This window comes from Dromiciops gliroides, chromosome 4, assembly GCF_019393635.1.
Source record: "Dromiciops gliroides isolate mDroGli1 chromosome 4, mDroGli1.pri, whole genome shotgun sequence".
Classification (NCBI taxonomy): domain Eukaryota; kingdom Metazoa; phylum Chordata; class Mammalia; order Microbiotheria; family Microbiotheriidae; genus Dromiciops; species Dromiciops gliroides.
Window position 1 is genome coordinate 170,891,460 of NC_057864.1, and position 19,849 is coordinate 170,911,308.

General features: G+C 42.9%; 1 protein-coding gene across 1 annotated transcript; it reads right to left on the reverse strand.

Annotated features, from left to right (window-relative positions):
* Nucleotides 1–16,478: 16,478 nt before the first annotated feature.
* On the reverse strand, nt 16,479–18,787 carry NOG (noggin). The gene has a single exon (XM_044005004.1). It carries the CDS (start codon nt 17,854–17,856, stop codon nt 17,158–17,160), a length of 699 nt encoding a protein of 232 aa, XP_043860939.1. The 5' UTR covers nt 17,857–18,787; the 3' UTR covers nt 16,479–17,157.
* Between the last annotated feature and the right edge of the window lie 1,062 nt (nt 18,788–19,849).

Consider the following 19,849-nt stretch of genomic DNA (forward strand, 5'->3'; position numbering starts at 1 on the left):
TCTCTGACACATTCTTTCAAAAGTATACACAGGGTCCAGGAGAAAGAGATTTCAAGTATACATGTACATGTATGCACACACACATGTATACATAGGTGTATGTAAATGTATAAATATACGTATGTATATATTATATACATACACATACATTTTGTATATATACATACATACACACAAACATATATGCAAAGAGACAATTGATTATTCCAAGAAATCCTTTTTGCTTGAGTACTCCTCCTTGTTGTTCCTCCTTTTCCACTGGGCTCCTTGTAGAGCCCTGAAGCTATCTTTTGTGCTGTGTGCCCTAGTTTATTCTGTGGTCCCAACGCTGACACTGTGGGAGCTATTCCTGGTAACACTAAGATGCAGATGGGAAAGTCCAAATTTTCCAATACTCTGAAGTCATTCTCACCCTAGAGGGAAGTGTGAGGGGCATGTGTTCAGCAAACTGTGGGTGAACATATATACTGTTTGTATTCTTAAAGAGGATGGTAGGTAAAGGAATAGCATTGACCTTATTTCATTGACCCAATCTATGGATCTGGTCTAATGGGGATATGCCCAGTTTGTTTTTGGGAGGATTTCAAACCCTATGCCTGTTGGGGAGAGACCAGGCACAGATGCTTGTGTGAATTTAGCTCAGAGCACATTTCCCCATTTATCTAAGTCACTAAATCCCCATGTGACCTTGGGCAGGTCATTTTCTCTTGCTAGTTTTCAAGTTCCGGTAAAATGAAGAGATTGTACTAGAGGTGTTAAGGCACCTCTCTGTTCTAAAGTGCAGTGAGTCTTCTGAATGTAATAGGATGCCTCCTACAGTAACAGGCTTCCAGAAGGCTTATGCCGCTGTGTGAAGCTTGAGGGCTAGCAGCTTCTTAAACATCCCTAGGAGTGGAATTGTTTGGTGTTAGTTTAATTGTTCCTCCAAGTTAGAATGATCTGGAAACTAGTGCCTCTGCCTTTTTCCATTTGTATCCCCAGTACTTGCTATGTGCTTGACTGTTTAATAAGTTTTTGTTGTTCATTTATTCATTTGTTCGTCCATTCATTCATTCACTCATTCATTCATTCATTCATCCATTCATTCACTGAGGCTGGATTCACTCCTACTGCCTTTTGGGGGTTAGTCCCCAAATTTATCCACCCTGGTTTAATCCTTTTCTTCCTTCTGTTTTGTCTTCCTATACCAGTTAAATGGTGTAGTGGGTACAAAACAGGACTTGAAGAAACTGAGGTTGAGCCCTTCCTTCCTGTTGTTCAATTATTTTTCAGTCACGTCTGACTCTTCATGATCGTATTTGGGGTTTTCTTGGCAAAGATACTGGAGTGGTTTGCCTTTTACTTCTCTAGCTCATTTTACAGATGAGAAAACCAAGGCAAACAGGGTTAAATGACTCAGCAAGGATCACACCGCTAGTAAGTGTTTGAGGCCAGATTTGACTCCAGTGCTGGCACTATATTCAGTGCACCACCCAGTTCCCTTAACCCTGCCTTAGGCAGTCCCTAACTCTTTAACCCTGGACAAGACATTTTGCATCTCAGTCTCAGTTTCTGCATCTGTAAAGTGGGGGTAATAATGTCACCTTACTCACAGGGTTGTTGTGAAGATCAAATGACATAATATATGTAAAGCCTTTTGCAAATGTTGATTATTATGTTTTTACTTACATTTTTACTTTTGTCTGATGCCTTCTTTTTTAAAATATAATTTTTAAAAATCTCCACTTAAACACTGGAAGAGAAAAAATAGCATGTCCATAAACACAGTAGAACATAAACATGATTTGTATATTAATCCATGAACTTTCATTTCAAAGAGCTTGTTTTTTAAAAAAGTATAATAAATTCAGCATGTTACTTTCTATCTTGTCCTACTTGTCCTTGTTTCCTTCTGAACTTGCTTCAGTTTTTTTTTCTGTGCATTTACTTTTAATTATGTCAATTATCCGTTTTATATCCTTTTCTTTGGAGGGGAGGCATTACCTTGCTCCCATCTCCCTTCTAATTCCCCTCCTTAAAAAAAGAGATAAAACCTTTATAACAGATATGCATAATATCCTCCTTCCCCCAAGAAAAATTCATTAATTGTCCATTTCTGAAAATATTTATCAGTTAGTGAGTGCCATGAATAAAGTGCTGGACCAGGAGTAAGGAAGAGGTGAGTTCAAATTAGACCTTAGGCACTTACTAGTTGTGAGACTCTGAGTAAGTCACTTAATCTGTTTGCCTCAGATTCCTCAGCTGATAAATGGGAATAATAATAATAATAATAATAATAATAATAATAATAATAATTTATCTTAGCATGGCACTTTCAGGGATATTATATGGATCAAATGAGATAATTGTAAAATGCTTAGCACAGTGCCTGGCACATACTAGGTTCCATCTCTCTCTCTCTCTCTCTCTCTCTCTCTCTCTTTCTCTCTCTCCCTCTCCCTCTCTTGGTCTCCATCTCTCTCCATATATGTGTGTGCATATACACATACATACATATACCCACACAATACAAATATGTGTGAAGATATAGATGTCTATGTATGTATACACATACATACATTCCCTTTCTCTTTGCTGCCTTTTGCATTTGAGTCCATCACTTCTTTCTCAGGAAGTACGTAGCTTACTTGATCATCTTTACTCTAGAGGCATAGTTGGTTATTTCAATGATAAGAGTTCTTAAATCTTTCTTTCTTTCTTTCTTTCTTTCTTTCTTTCTTTCTTTCTTTCTTTCTTTCTTTCTTTCTTTCTTTCTTTCTTTCTTTCTTTTTTTTTGGCAATGCTGTTACTATATAAATTGGTTTCCTGGTTCTGTTTCCTTCAGTCTGATTCAGTTTTTGTAAGTCTAATCAGGTTTCTCTGAAGCCATTCCTTTTGTTATTATTATTATTTTTTGGTGGGGTAATGAAGGTTAAGTGACTTGCCCAGGGTCACACAGCTAGTAAGTGTCAAGTGTCTGAGGCCATATTTGAACTCAGGTCCTCCTGACTCCAGGGTCAGTGCTTTATCCACTGCGCCACCTAGCTGCCTCCCTCCCCCTTTTGTTACAATTATATCCCATTACATTCAAATACCACAATTGTTCAGTCATCCCTCAAATGATGGGTGCCTCCTTTGTTTCCAATTCTGTTATATAACAAAAAATCACTATAATTATTTTCTGCACAAATGGATCCTTTCCCTCTGTCTTTGATTTCTTTGAGAACATAAGAGAAATAATGGTATCACTGAAGCAGCTGGTGGCTCAGTGGATTAGAACAATGGGCCTTGAGTTAGGAAGACCTGACTTCAAATCTAGATTCAGACAGTTACTAGCTGTATGACGCTGGGCAAGTCACATAACTTCTGATTGCCTAACAAAAAGATCTACTGGAGAAGGAAATGGCAAACCATTCCAGTATCTTTGTCAAGAAAACCCCATGGATAGTTTGTCCACAGAGTCACAAAGAGTTGGGTACAAGTGGTCAACAGAACAACAACAAAAAATTGTATCACTGGGTCAGAGAGTGTACACAGTTTAATAAGTTTTGGTGTATAGTTCAAAATTTCTTTCCAGAATAGCTAGACAAATTCATAGCTCGATCAACAGTATATTAGTGTGCTTGTCTTTCCACTGAGCCTCCAACAACTGTCATCTTTCTTTTTTGTCATTTTTGTCCATCTAATAGGTGTGAGGGGGAACCTCACAGTTGCTTTAATTTGTATTTCTCTAATGATCAGTGATTTGGAGAATTTTTTTCATAAGGTTATTGATGCCTTGGAATTCTTCCTTTTAAGAACTGACTTTATATTCTTTGACCATTTATCTGTTGAGGAATAGCTCTTATTCTTATTTAATCTAACCAGTTTCTCATGTGTATCTTGGATAGACTTTTAAAAAAGAGAGTTTGTGAAAAAAGAATCATGCTCCCACCCATTTAACTGTTTCCTTTTCATTTTAACTGTGTTGATTTTGTTTGTACAAAATTTTTTCAATTTTACATAATCAAAATTGTCCACTTATTTTCTGTGATTTTTTTATCCTCTGTTTTGTCTTGCTCTCCTTAAGCTTAGTTGCAAAAGGCATTTATTTCCTTGAAGACAAGAACTGAGTGTTTTTGTATTTGAATCCCCAGTGCTTGGGACATTATAAGAGCTTAGTAAATGTTTTATTTATTCATCCATTCATTTACTCATTCATTTACTTATTCATTCATTATATTCATTCTGCAGTTGATGGGCATCTCCTTAGTTTCCAGTTCTTTGCCACTACAAAAAGAGTTGCTATGTTTTTTTTTACACATAGGCCCTTTTTATTCTGATCACTCTTGTGTACAAATCTATTAGTACTATTGCTGGGTCAAAGTATATGCACAGTTTTGTAGCTTTTTGGATATAGTTCCAAATTGTTCTTCAGAATGGTTGGACCAGTTCACATCTCTACCAACAGTTCATTGGTGTATCTATTTTCCCTCATCCCTTCTTTCATTTCTTAAGTGTGAGTTAGTACCTCAGAGTTGTTTTAATTTGCATTTCTTCAATGAAGAGTAATTTAGAACATTCAATGAATAGTAATTTAGAACACTTCTATGTGACTATAGATAGCTTTGATTTTTTTCTTCCAAAAACCACCAGTTCATATCCCTGGAGAATTTCCCAATTGAAGAATGACTCTTATTTTTATAAATTTGCCTCAGATCCCTATGTATCTGAGAAAAGAGGTCTGTATCAGATAAGCCTTTTTAACATAAAAATTTTAAAAATATTACTTAATTATCTATGGTATCTTTTATCAAAATGTATTTTCCCTGATTGTCTCTTTTAATTAGCTCTATTTTTGCTTTTGCTTTGTCTGAAATCATAATTACTACCTCTGCCCTTTTTACTTCAGCTGAAGCATAATAGATTCTGCTCCACCTCCTTATTTTAACTATGTGTGTGTCTTTTTGTTTCAAGTGTGTTTCTTATAAACAACATATTATTGGATTCTGGTTTCTAATCCATTCTGCTATCTGCTTCTATTGTTTTGTAGGTGAGTTTATCTCATTTCCACTCACAGTTATGATTATTATGAATTTCCCTTCATCCTATTTTCTTCTGTTTATCCTTCTCTCTCTTTTTGCCCTATCCCTCTTAAAAGGTCTCTTTTGCCTCTGACCATTGCCTCCCTTTTATCTGCCCTCCATTTTTTCATCTCCCCCTCTCCTTTCTTTTATTGCCTTCCCTTCCTATTTCTCTGTTGGGTAAGGTAGATTTCTACACCCAGCTCTGTGTGTGTGTGTGTGTGTGTGTGTGTCTGTAAAGGGGTGATGGAGCAATGAAGGGAGCTGGACCAGGTGCTTTAGGAGAATTTGAAGAGCCAGAATGGATTGGGATTAGAAAGGCCACATGGAGGGGATGGCTCCTGAGCTGACTCTGAAAGACCAGGAAGAATTTGGAAAAGGAGAAATAGTCACTGGAGAGGGTCTTAGCAAATGTACAAAGCTAGATGGCATGTTACGTGTGGGGAACAAGTAGGAAATCAAATGCATAGCCTTATACATTTTCAGCTGGATGGTATTTATCTTGAAGGTCATCTAAACCAGGGGTTCTTAACCTTTGTTATCTCATGGATCCCTTTAATTTTATTCTGAAAAGGACTACATCCAAAAGCTCTACCAGACTGTCAAAGAGTTCTGTGACCAAAAAAGAAGAAAAAAAAATGTTAAGGATACCTACTCTAGAAGAATTTAGGACCAAAGAAGATATAGAGAGTAAAACAAAATGCAAAGTAGATAATTTTGATTATGTAAAATTAAAAAGTTTTTGCTCAAACAAAACTAATGAAACCAAGATTACAAGGAAAGCAGAAAACTGGGAAAGAATTTTTTAAACAATCTCTGATAAAGGCCTCATTTCTCAATTATATAGAGAACTGAGTCAAATTTATAAAAATACAAGTCATCCCCCAGTTGATAAATGATCAAAGGATATGGACAGGCAGTTTTCAGTCAAAGAAATTGAAGCTCTCTGTAATCATGTGAAAAAATGCTCTAGATCACTATTAATCAGAGAAATGCAAATTAAAACAACTTTGAGGTATCACCTCATGCCTCTCAGAGTGGCAATTATAAAATGGAAAATATTGGATATTGGAGGGGATGTGGGAAAACTGGGACGCTAATCCACTTTTGGTGGACTTGTGAAAAGATCTAAGCATTCTGGAGAGCAATTTGGAACTATGCCCAAAGGGCTATAGAACTGTGCATACCCTTTGATCCAGCAATACTACTGCTAGGTTTATATCCCAAAGACATCTCCAAAAAGAGAAAAAGACCTATTTGTACAAAATATTTATAGCAGCTCTTTTAGTGATGGCTAAGAATTGGAAATCAAAGGTATGTCCATCAGTTGGGGAATGGCTAAACAAGCTGTGGTAGGTATATGATGGTGATAGAATATTATTGTGCTATAAGAAATGACAAGCAGGATGAGTTCAGAAAGGCCTGAAGAGACTTGTATGAACTGATGTATAGTGAAATGAGCGCAGAGACAGCAATATTGTTTGATGAAGAACTGTGAATAACTTAACTATTCTCAACAATACAGTGATCCAAGACAATCCCAAAGCACTTTTGATGAAACATACTATCGACCTCCAAAGAAAGAACTGATATTGATGGAAAACAGACTGAAGCGTGTTATTTTTCACTCTTTCATTTTTTTCTTTTATTTCGGTTTCTTATATAAAATGACTAATATGGTAATGTTTTACATAATTGTACATGTATAACCCATATCTGATTGCTTACTGCCTCAGGGAGGGGGTGGGGAGGGAAGGAAGGAGGCATAAAAATGGGAACCCAAAACTATAAATAAAAATATTTATTACTTAAAAAAAAAGAATACCTATTCTAGAGCTTGTCCAACAGTATGCATATCTATGACATGATACAAATGGACAATGTGCTGGGCCCAAAGTTGAAAAAGAGAAGGTTAGCAGGGCTAATTGCTTTTATAAAATTTAATTTTTATTCATTTTGAACTTAAATTGAAAAAGACAAAAAAAGAACATTTCCATGTATATAGCACAACATAAAAAGATTACCCCCCATAAATTTCCATTTCACAGTTTACTTTTTAAAAAAAAACAAACCTATGTAATAAGTACCACACATTGTTTTCAAAACTATCCTGCTTTTCTGTGCTTCCTTCTAAGTTTTCCTTTGTTCTCTGTTGTGCACTTTTTATTTTTTTTCTTCCTCTATCCCCACTCCACCCTAGAGAAGGCTACTATTAGACACAAACATATGTATACATGTAAAACCATACTATGTGTATTTCTATTTATCTGTTCTTTTTCTGGAGGTGGATAGCATCTTCCTTCATGGGCCCTTAGTACTTGATTTGAGTATTTATTATACTCAAAAATGACTTAGTACTTCAAAGTTGTTCTAAGAACAATATTGCTGTTACTGTGTACAACATTCTTTTGGTTCTGTTCATTTCACTCTTCATTATTTCAAGCAAGTCTTTCCATGTTTTTCTAATATTAAGCAGCTCATCATTTCTTATAGTTCAGTAGTATTCCCTCATAATTCTATAATGCAGCTTGTTTAGCCATTCTCCAGTTGATGGACATCCCCTAAATTTTCAGTTCTTTGCCACCACAAAGAGAGCTGCTATAAATATTTTAGAAAATAAAAGTTATTTTCCTTTTCCCCTAATCACCTTGGGACACAGACCTAATAGTAATACTCCTGGGTCAAAGGATATATACAGTTTTATAACTCTTTGGGCATAATTCCAGATTGTTCTCGAGAACGGTTGGATCAATTCATAATTCCATCAATAGTGAATTAGTGTCCCATTTTTTCCATGTCCCCTCCAATATTTGTCATTTCCCCCCTCTATCATTTTAGCCAATCTGATAGGTATATAATGATATCTCAAAGTAGTTTTGCATTTCTCTAGTCAGTAGTGATTTAGAGCATTTTTTCATATGACTATAGATAGTTTTTATTTTTTCATTGGAAAACTGCTTATTCATATTCTTTGACCCTTTATCAATTGGGAAATGACTCATATTCTTATAAATTTGCCAACATTCTCTATATTTTTGAGATATGAGACCTTTATCTGAGAAACTGCTTATAAAATTTTTCTCCCACTCTTCTAATCTTGGTTACATTGGTTTTATTTGTTTAAAACCTTTTTAATTTATTGTAATTGAAATTATCCATTTTATACTTCATAATGTTCTTTTTCTTTTGTTTATTCACAAATTGTTTTCTTTTCCATAAGTTTTATGGGTAACATGTTCCATATTCTTCTAATTTTCTTGTGATATTTCCATTTACATATAGTCATATATCCATTTTGACCTTTTCTTGTTAAATGGTGTAAGATATTGGTCTATGTCCAATTTCGGCCAGACTGCTTTCCAGCTTTCCCAGCAACTTTTACCAAATAATTAATTCTTATCCCCAAAGTTTAAATTTTTATATTTGCCAAGCAAAAGGTTACTATAATCATTTGCTACTACATAATCTATATCTACTCTGTTCCACTGATCTACCATTATATTTAGTCAGTACCAAATAATTTTGATAATTACTGCCTTTATGGTATAGTTTAAAATCTGGTACTGAAAAACTTCCTTCCTTTACATTTAAGAAATTAATTCCTTTGATATACTTGACCTTTTATTCTTCCAAATTAATTAAAATTTTTTTTTCTAGCTCAGTAATTTTTTTTGGGCAATTTAATTGGGATGGCTTTGAAGGAATTTATTATTTTAGGTAAATTTGTCATTTTTATCACATTGACTCTCTACCTAAATATTTCTCCAATTATTTAAATCTGCCTTGATTTATATAAAAAATATTTTATAATTATATTCATGTAGTTCCTGGGTTTGTTTTGGTATTTTATACTGCCTACAGTTATTTTAAATGAGGTATCGCTTACTATCTCTTCTTGCAGGGTTTTATTGGTGATATGTAGAAATGCTGATGATTTATGTGAGTATATTTTATATCTTGCTACTTTGCTAAAGTTGTTGATTGTTTCCACTAACTTTCTAGTTGAATATTTAGGATTTCCCAAGTATATAGCCATATTGCATGCAAAAAGAGATAGATTCCTTCTATTTCTTTTTCTTCTCTTATTGCTATTACTAGCCCTTCTAATACAATATTGAATAATATTGGTGACAAAGGGCAATTTCATTTCACTCCTGATCTTATTAGAAAGGCTTCTAGGGCTAATAGCTTTTGGAAAATTACAAAACAATTACTGAAACTAAGGTTTCCATGCAAGCAAAGGTCCATTTCTTAATATAAAAATTTTAACAAGGGTTGTTATATGGCAGCAAGACATGTATCACTCCAGTCACACCAGTTGCTATATGGCAATGAGATACATTGCTATATGGCACCCCAGCCTGGGAAGAACTAACATTACAGACAGAAGGCAATAGAGAGACTCATGGTAAATGTGGCCAAGCTGCAACATATAACCAGCCAGGAATTCTGAAGATGAAAAGGACTAAAGGATGTCTTTGAGGAATTCCTTGTCTGAATAAAAAGAAGATGAGTAGGCCATATGTCTAGAGTGAAGAATGACAGGAGAACAGTCAGAATATGCCAATGATATCCTCATGATATCAGGAGAAAATGAGGAAAAGTTCTAGCACATTGGGTAGACTTCCTGTGATGAACTTTTGAGAGAACAAGGACAAAGGTCTCAGGAAGCACAGACATGGATAGATTATCTTCATTGTTGGAAAAGAACTCCTTATTTTATAAGATTATAGATCCATTTGAGTGCGGGTATTTAAGAGATCTATAGATCATAAGATTTTGATTAGAAAAGGACCTTATAGATTATGTAGTCCAAATCCTTCCCTAAACAACATCTCTCAACATTCTTTTCTCATTTGCCTCAACTAGCGTAGTCACCTCTTATGGATTTTCTCTTTCTTTTTTCTCCAACCCATCCTCCATATAGATGTTAGTCATATTTCTAAATCAAAAATCTGACTATCACCTTGCTACTAGTAAATCTTCAGTGGTTCCCTTTTGCCCCTGGGCTATGTTACAAAATCCTCAGTCTGGCACTTGAAGCCTCCCACAGTCTAGTTCCCACCTACTTTTCCAGTCTTATTTCATATTATTCCCATTCATACATTTTCTATTCAGTTCATCCACCCTGTTAACTGGTCAAAGTATACAACATTTCATCTTTTGCCTTTGTATTTTTTCACAAGTGATCTCTCTTATCTAGGGCAAACTCCTCTTTCATCCCTTAGAATACCCAACTTTTTTGAAAATACAAGCTAAAAGCTACCTTTTTCATGAGGCCTTTCCTGATTCCCCCCACCCCCAGCCCCCATTAGTCAGGCAGTAAACAAGCATTTATTAAGTGCTTATTATGTGCCAGGGACTGTGCTAAAAAAAACTGGGGGTACACCAAAAAAAAGGCAAAGAACAACAACAAAAGTCCTTGTTCTAAAAGGTTCATACATTCAAATGCAGGAAATAACATGTATAACCAGGGTCATACAAGATTTATACAGAGTATAAATTAATCTGAATGAGGAAGACAGTATTAACAATGTCTCATTTTTGAAATTATTTTGTATTTTGTATTACTCTTCCTTTACTTGAGTACATTTTTCCTCATCCCTGTAAAATGTAATCTATCTGAGGGCATGTAATGTTTTATTTTTATCTCTGTATCTCTAGTGCCTATTACAGTGTCTTGATCATAGTAGAAGTCTGATAAAGATTTGTTGACTTGACTTGAAGTGCCTGGTCCTAGGTAGCACTCAGTAAACAGGAGAGCCCAATTCATTTGATTCCCAAGTCAGTGTTCTTTTTCATTCCCCCAAGCTGATTGTACAACAATTGACTGTTTTCATTGATCCTTGAGAATAAATCTTGACTTTTCCTAGGAGAGTAGATTAAAGAGCTACCATTGTTGTGTAATTTTGTGTGTACTTTATGTATACAATAATTTTATGTGTACTAAGGCCAGAAAGAGGTTGATGCTAGACTGTGAAGGATCTCAGATGCCAGCTGAGAAGTATATATTTTATCCTGTTATAGGGAACAAATGGAGTGTTTGTTGTTTTAAACTAGGAGAAACATATAGTCAGACCTAGGTTTTAGGAAGATTATTTAGGGGCTGATTCACAAAGGGATTTGGGGAAAAGAGAAGCTGGAGGCATTGAGATCACTTAGGAGACTATTGCAATAGGCCAAGGCCAGATGTGATCCGATCCTGAACTAGGGAAGAAGCCACGAATACAGAGAAGGGAACAGATGTGAGTGATGCTCAGGAGGCAGTATATGTAGGCCTTGGTAACTGATGGGTTGGAGGTGGTGTGTGGCAAGGGGAGAGTCAAAGATAACCAAGAGATTTTGAATCAGAACTACCAGGAGGTGCCATTGTAGAAAGAGGGAAGTCAGGAGATGTGGCTTTAGGAGGGAAGATGATAAACTCAGTTTTCGACAACTTGATTTTTTTGTTTTTGTTTTTGTTTTTTAGTGAGGCAGTTGGTGTTAAGTGACTTGCCCAGGGTCACACAGCTGGTAAGTGTTAAGTGTCTGAGGTCGGATTTGAACTCAGGTACTCCTGACTCCAGGGCCGGTGCTCTATCTACTGCGCCACCCAGCTGCCCCTCGACAACTTGATTTTAAGGTCTTGGTGGATTGCACATCTAGATGGACATAATCCATAATGTAATTGGAGATGGGAAACTCATTTTGGGCAGATATTAAAGCTGTAGCCATAGATCTGAGATTCAACATCACAATGTGATCATTGGAGGCTGATTAATCCAGGAAGAGCTGTAGAAAAGTATAAAGAGATTAGGACAGAGTCTTGGGTGGGTGGGTGGGTGCATCTATTTCTTTCTCTCTCTGTCTCTCTCTCTTTCTATCCTATCTATCTCTGAAGGGTGCCTGCTAATCCTGCTAAGGAAATGAGAAGGAACTGAGGCAGATAGGAAGAAAACTAGGATAGCAGTTTTAGAAATCAAGGGAGGAGAGATTATCTTTGAGATACGGAGCTTTCATTCATTGAAATAGGATTTCATAGCAGAATGTGTCAGGGTGGGTAGGATGGTTCTTTTATGAAGGCAGGTGGCAATCCCTTCAATAGATTAAATAAATAAATAATAGTTTATAGTTTATAAATCATAGCTCTAGAGTCCATAGTTTATACAGTCAATAATGACCCATAGTATTATAGAGTTGGTGTCCTAGGGAGTTTAGAGGTCATCTACTCAGTCCCTCCTTCATTTTCAGATAAGAAAACTAAGGCATAGACTAATGAAATGATTTCTTCTAGGTCACCCAGGTAGCAAATAGCAGACAGGATTTAAACTCAAGTTTTCCATCTGAAAGTAGACCTCTCTCCCTGACAGTTATGCTTAGTGGAGGCAGTTTCTGACCAATTATGATAACTTCCAGGAGATTTCACTGGGAAAATTTTTTAAAAAGGGATATTTTTTCCTCTTAGATACTAGTTCTTACTTTTCTAGTGTTTCATGAGGCCCAATGTACAACTCTACCAATAGTATTTTTATTAGCTTGTCTATCTTTTCCCAGTCCCTCCAGCACCGAACATTTCTTTTGCAACCCATTTGCTACTGCTCTCTGTTGCAATTTGTTGCCAGCATTACTATAATAAAAATGCCTATTTTACAGATGAAGAAACAGGCTCAGAGAGTGTGTGTTTGTCTGGAACAGCCAGGATTTGGTCTCTTCCAGTCTTCGTGTCCAGCAGGATTTCTCTTGTCCTTTCACATACATTCACTTGAGACTCCTATGCTTTTGCCCTCATCCAGCACGAACTCCATCCAGAGTACTGTTAACATCACCCAGTCGATTTCTTATTGCAGCTGCCACCAAGATTCAACCCTGTTCCCCAGGAGTCTAAGAAGTCAATGTCTGAATTTATAAAGCCTGCAAAATAACAGTGAACAGATCCCATTCCCAGAATATGCTTCAAGGGTGTCGAGAAAGGAACCTGGTTTTTCTTGGACATTTGGCCTTTCTCATTTTGTCTCTAGTTAAGGGGCAGGGTGGGGTGGAGTGTGTGTTGGTTGGTGTGTATGTGTGCTGAGTACAGGTTTCGAAGTTGATGGATGACTCCATTTAATTATTTGAAGTGTAAGTGGTGTGTGGATATGAGAGTGTGTGTGTGTCTTTTTCATGAGTTATTATTATTATTATTATTATTATTGGTAACTGATGTTTGCCCTGTTTCTGGAGCTATATCAGTTATAAATCTCCATTCTTTCTGCATTGCAGTGTCCCTCTGAGCAGCTGCATAAATCCAGAGAGACAGGCTGTCAAGGCAGCAGACTCTACAGAGATCAATATTCCTCCTGGCAGGAGATGGGCACTAGCTGACCCGAGAGGACAGTGCTTTCTGTTTATCTGACCAGAGAGCCTTCCTTTTCTCTTAAGTCAACTATTGTTAGTACTCCAGTTTCTATTAGTCTTATTAAAAATGTGACTCGTTGGAGAGAGATTGGGCACGAAGCCCCAGCCCCCATGAGCAGCCGTCCAGGTTTCCCTATAACCACCTACCCTGTCCGGCAGTTATCCTGGCGAGTGTCTTGTGGAGTGAACGCCAACGAGTAGCTTTGGAGAGCCACTGGCTGCTCCCTAGCCCAGACTTCTCTTGTTTGTTTGACTTTTCACTACTGCGCCCTGCTCCTGCCTCCCTGGATCACTTAGGGAGAGGAGGTGAAAAAGGAGAAGCTCGCCGGCTGCGAGAGGGTTTTCCAAAAGAAAAGGGGTGGGGAGGGGGGAGGGAGACCGGCTTAGGGGAGGGGGCTCTTGCCGAGGGGGAAGACCTCGCATTGTAATCCAATGACATTTCCAACGTGGGGGTGGGGGGCACTCGCTACGGCTCTTGGAACCTTGGCTGCGGGCCCAGCTGGGAATAACTCTCTTCGCATAATTCGCGTGTTTACCAGGCATGAAAATTCTTGCTTTCGGCTTTTTTTTTTAAAGACTCCCACCCAGCCCCCCTCCGCCGGCCCGTCAGCCCCTTTTGCAAGTGAAACTCTGTCTAAAAAAATATTGGCCCGGGGCGCAGAAAGTTTTGCATAAATTCATAAGTGATGAATGGCTGATTTTAATGTTATTTGGGTATTTGTCAGAATTTAACAAATATACATGGGGACGGCAGTTCATAAACTTAAACATCTCAATATCCCCTTTCTTCTGGAAATAAATTACGTTTGTTTGCTCGGCTTGGAGTCTTAAAAGGTAGCCGACATTAGGAATATTTTAAAAGCCATCATCCATCGAGCATGTCTCCCAGGCGCCACGAAGATTAAATGGAAGAATCATAAGATGGAGGCCTTTAACTTTTAATCCTTTTACAATGAAGCCTCAGATAGTGGCGGGGGCAGGGTGCCTTCTCTGGGGGGAATAATGCCGTTATTCCTTGGCACTCAGTTAATGAATACCCTAAACGTCGAGATAGACAGAGACACACAGAGAGAGACAGGCAGAGACACACATACACACACACGCACACACACACACACATAGAGACAGAGACAGAGACAGACGGAGAAGGGGAGGGGGCTGGCTATTGAAACGAGGAGCCAAAGAGGCTGGGCCTGGGGTGGAGGGTGGGAAGAAATCCTCGGGCTGGGCTGGAGGGACGGGGCAGGGGTGGGGGAATAGGAGGGTTGACCCAGCACAGGGGAACCCAACGGAGGTTGGAGATAATTAGCGTGAATTCTCGGTGACTTGGGAGAGTCCGGGCGGGAGCAGAGGGAGGAGGCGTTGCAAGGAGGGTTGGGGGTGGGGGTGGGGGGGCGGGAGGTGGCAGGGGGGTGGGGTGGCCATCCGAAGGGAGGGGAGCCAGGGAAAGGAGAGGAGCTCTAGAGTCCAAGATAAATAAAGGGAGTGTTGAGCCGCAGTGTCAGGTAGCTGGCCCACGTGGAGGGGTAGCGCTGGGTGTGCTCAGTATAGCCCGCCTGAGAAACGCAGAGAGACCTAGAAGCCTTGCTATGCTATGTTGCGGCCGGCCGAGCGAGCTAGGGGCGGAGCGCAACACCAGAACAGCGGTGGGGGTGGGGAGGAGGGGGTGTCTTTCTTTTAGGAGGTTTCAGGGGGCGGCCGGGGGGAAGCGGTGGGGATGCCGATGGGGGAGGGGGAAGGGAAGGGACAAGGGTAAGTTTGTTTCCCCGAGTTCTATTGATCCGTTAATCAGAAGCAAGAGATACAGAATGAATACTCCCCAAAACTAACCATCCTTTTCCAAAGTCCACGGTGCAAATTGTGTTGGAAATAAACTCTTTCCCCAGCTTCCGGCGCCCCCATCCCCCACCCCAAGGCACGTATTGGTGTGAAATTGCTAAAAGGCGACTTTAGTGGCAGCTTTCCCTAGTCTCCACCCCGGCCCCTCACCCACGCCACTGAGTCCGGAGCTGCAAAGTGCCTTGTTGCAGGGAACCAGCCTCCCCCTCCCTAGCCCAAACCCCGCGGGATCTTTCCTGTTATGTGACAAGACTGGAGGGGAGGTTACCTGGATCATTAGGACATACTCTTAAATATGTCTAGCCCGCGGCTAAAAGGCACATATGTGTATATATACATGCCTTGGGTTCTGGCGGTACAGAAAGGGGGCTTGTGTGTCCAGGGTTGTGTGTGTGTGTGTGTGTGTGTGTGTGTGTGTGTGTGTGTGTGTGTGTGTGTGTGTGTGTGTGGCCTTGACACCCGTCTCCCAGTTTAAAACAGATTAGCCCTATTCGCACCTTGGCAGCTTTCCTCGGTTGCTTTCTAGGCGCTCAAAGGGTTAACGGGGACTAGATCTTGGGGTGGGGTAGAGGAGAGGCGGGAGGGGTGATGGGATCTGGGTGGGCGCTCAGATCTCCCTCCTCCCCTCCTCCCCCTCCCATTCAGAGGGGGTCAAGTTTCAGCTGCACTCCGCCCCCAGGGTAGGTGTGAAAGACACGTGTCCCCATTGTGAACAGCCTGTCAGGCAGGACAAAGCGGCTGTCTCCCCCCCACTCCCCGCCCCCAGCCCCACAGCCCAGCTTAGGGTCAGCTCCGGGAGGCCGGCTGGGTGTCGAGGTCAAGACGAGATGGAGTTTTAGTAACAGGGAGAGGGAAAAAAAAAAGCTGGGAGTTCGGAAGGAGCCATGTGATTCCAAAGAGAGGTGCTTTGAGATCACCGTGCCCCCCTCCCCACTTCACCGTGCGGCCGGCCCCCCCTCCTACCCCTCACCGTTGCCCCCGCCAGCGGCCGGCGAGAAACTCATTAGGAGGTGATAACCTCTTCTTCACCCCCCCCAATGAAGGGGAGTCCCGGGAGCTGGAGAGGCTCCTTTCCATTCAAGAAAAACCCACTTGGGGACCCCTCCCACTGCCCACCATCCCCAGCGCCCGCCCGCCGGCCACTCCACCAACCCCCCAGCCAGGAAAGAGGGTCAACAAATAGACTGGCAGTGCCCAGGCGCAGAATCGGTTTTAGTGGTTGACTTTAATTCTGCTCTGCACTTCTCTTTCTCTTTTACTACACGGGATGATATTATAAAGAATAAATAGCAGGTGCTCTTAATTTACAATGATTAGTCATTCCATTTGTTCTCTCTATTTACAATAACTGTAAAATAACATTGAACTCTATAGCTTCTGCGAGGTCCAAGGAAAACAAAAACAAAAAACAAACAAACAAAAAAACACTTTCCGAAGAATGGAAAATTGCTTCTTCTTTTTAAAAGTCCTTCTACAAAAAAAAGTTTCCCCCCTCTCATCTTTGTACTTAAAAAAAAATAACTTTTTCTGCTTCGCCAGGCGAAGTGCTCTGGATATAAATAGCAGGGTAACATTAGCAACAACCAGAATAACAGTCTCTCTCTCTGCTTTTTTTTTTTTCCTTTTGTCTTTTTTTAAAAATACAGTAGAAGCCGGTAACTTTGAACGTATAATACTGACCTTTTAATAAGTAAATTAAAACTGAGACCGTATATACACACACATACATTCCTACACAGTTAACAGTGCATTACATGAACCAGAAAGCTATGTCTCTGTAGCCAAAAAAAAAAAAAAAGTTCATTGAATCCGATTTGGGAGGGTGGCAGAATGGGAGTGGGGTGGTCTGGGTGGCGAGGGGGTTGATCGAAAGTTGGGGTCTGGGCAAGGGGGACCCCGAGTTCTAGCAAGAACACTTGCATTCCGAAATGATGGGGTACTGGATGGGGATCCAGCCGCAACGCTGCCCCCCTCGCCGCTGGCACCGCCACCGCAGCACAGTGAGGTGCACCGACTTGGCCGGCTTGCAGACCATGCCCTCCGGCACGGAGCAAGAGCGCTTGCTGAAGCAGCTGCCCACTTTCACGTAGCGGGGCCAGAAGCGGCTGCCCAGGTCGTTCCACGCGTAGAGTACTGGGCAGAAGGTCTGCGACCAGAGCCACATCTGCAACTTCCTCCGTAGCTTCTTGCTGAGCCGGTGTTTCTTGCCCGGGGGCAAGCCCTCGGAGAACTCCAGCCCTTTGATCTCGCTCGGCATGGCCCCCGACGGCCGCTGCCGCAGCAGCTGGTCCAGCTCCGCCAGGTCCTCGCCGCCCCCGGCGGCTCCCCCACCCCCGCCTGGTCGGTCCTCGGGAGGCGCGGTGGCCATGAAGCCTGGGTCGTAGTGACCCCCCAGCAGGGAGCGGAGCAGCGTCTCGTTTAGATCCTTCTCCTTGGGGTCAAAGATAGGGTCCGGATGCTCGATAAGGTCCACCAGGGGCAGGTTGTCACTGGGGGCCGGGCGGATGTGGAGGTAGTGTTGGCAGCCCGCCGGCCCCGCCCGGAGCCCCAGTACCACCACCACGGCGTACAGGGTGACCCCCAGGCTGGGGCACCGCTCCATGCCTCCGGCGCGGGGCTGGGGCTGCAGCGATCTCCCTGGGTCCCCCGCCCCACCCTCCCCACCCCCCGGACGAACACCACGCCGAGCCCCTTCAGGCGGTCTTCCCTCTCGGGAGCAGCTCACCAAAACCAAGGGGAACGGAGGACCGACAGCATGGGAGAAAATCCTGGTCCCTCTGCCCTCCTTTCTCCCACCGAAGGTAGTGATAGGGGTGGGTGAACTTTCTTTTAACTCGTCCTCTCTTTTTTAGCTAGGGAAGGGGCACATCCAAAGTGATTCCAAGGACAGCGGTCGTAGCTGGGGTGTCCCTGGCTCGTCTCTCCTTTCTCGGGACTGGAGGAGGCGCGGGGCGCGGAGACTCGCCTCTCTCACTCGGTAGCGGTGGCGTGGCTTTTCCCTTTCCTCCTTCCTCCCTGCTCACAGTGCTGCCTTGCTTCTCGGCAGGGGCGCTTCAGGGTGAGTGGACTCCTGTGTAGGGGTCCCGGGGGCGCTCCCCCCAGCCTGCTGTTCGGGGCTCCGTAGGGCAATCTCCAGCGGCAGCAGCAGCGGCGGCGGTGGCGGGAGTAGCGGCAGCAAGGGTAGGAGCAGCAGCGGCAGCAGCAGCGGCAGCAGCAGCGGCAGCGATAACGGCGGTGGCAAAGGCAGCAGCTGGACCAGGAGCCGGAGCTGGAGCAGGAGCAGGAGCGAGAAAGAGAGCAGGAGCAGGAGCAGGAGCAGGAGCAGGAGCAGGAGCGAGAGCAGCAGCAGCAGCGGCGGCGGCGGCGGCGGCGGCGGCTCCTCGCACGTTGGCACCGGTTTGTCTGTCTCGAAGGGTCCAAGCCTTTAAATTTCCTGCACTTTCAGCTCCATCACCATGGAAACCACTGACTCTCTCTCTCTCTCTCTCTCTCTCTCTCTCTCTCTCTCTCTCTCTCTCTCTCTCTCTCTCTCTCTCTCTCTCTCTCTCTCTGACTACTCTCTCTCTCTTTCTCTCGTTTCCCCCTCCCCTTTCTTCCCCCCAAACAACCCCACCCCCCCCACTTCTCCACCCCCGAGGAGCCGAATGAGCTGGATGCAGGCTCCGGGCAGCCGCAGCCTGGGCTGTGCGGAGTTCTGCGACCCGCTGGACGGAGATGCACGGGGAAGTCAGTCGACAATCCGGCTGCTCGCTTCAGCTTAGAGGCGGCGGCGGTGGTGGCGGCAGCGGCGGCGGCGGCGGCGGCGGCGGTGGTGGCGCTTGGCAGGTCTCCGCGTAATTTTCTCCCCCCCCCTCCTCCTCCTCCTGCAAAATGCACCGCCCCCCTCCTTTCTCCTAGGGCAATGCAACCGGGGCTCTAGGCGTCCCGCCAGGTCCAGTGCAAGGGGGGACTCATCGTAGCGGTGGGGGACCAGCCGAAGGGGTGCAGGCTTGCAAGGGGGGTCGTGGGTGGGGGAGTAGAGGAATAGGGATGATCCCTCTCTTGTGCGCTCTGCAAAGGGAGAGGCGCAGCCCCTGAGGTTTGTCTCTCGCGTGGAGTCTGATTAAAAAAAAGTGCATTGATGGAGTGAGTGCTTGCACTGGACACCCTTCTTGCCTTTTTGTCCCTCCCCCACCAGATATATACACATCTGTGTACATATGCAACACCGGAGGTCCACTACGCCTAGCATTTGTCTTGCCCGGCACGGGAGTGATGCAATTCCTAGGAAGTATTCCTGCCTGGTCCTCCGGCCAAAAGGGTGGGGGTGGGGGCGGTCGGCTCTGCACCCTCCTACTTTTTTCCTTGGCCCTGTAGACGCTGCGCCCTAAGTGGCAGAGCCACAGAGGTGCGCCTGACTGCCTAGCCTTTCCTCTCCTAAATGTTTGGTTCTTGCCCGGCGGCTCCCCTCCCTTGGGGCCGGGCGCCCTCTGCTGGCTTTTGCGTGACCTTGCAGTTGGCCGCGGCCTGAGGAAGAGCCCAAGGGGACCTTGTGTTTTGGGGTTTACTTTGATGGGGTGCCTGTCCTCATGTATGTATGTGTGCGTGCTTACGTG

What these genes read in the sequence shown, in the direction of transcription:
- NOG (XM_044005004.1), bottom strand. Translation starts at nt 17,856, where the DNA reads ATGGAGCGGTGCCCCAGCCTGGGGGTCACCCTGTACGCCGTGGTGGTG.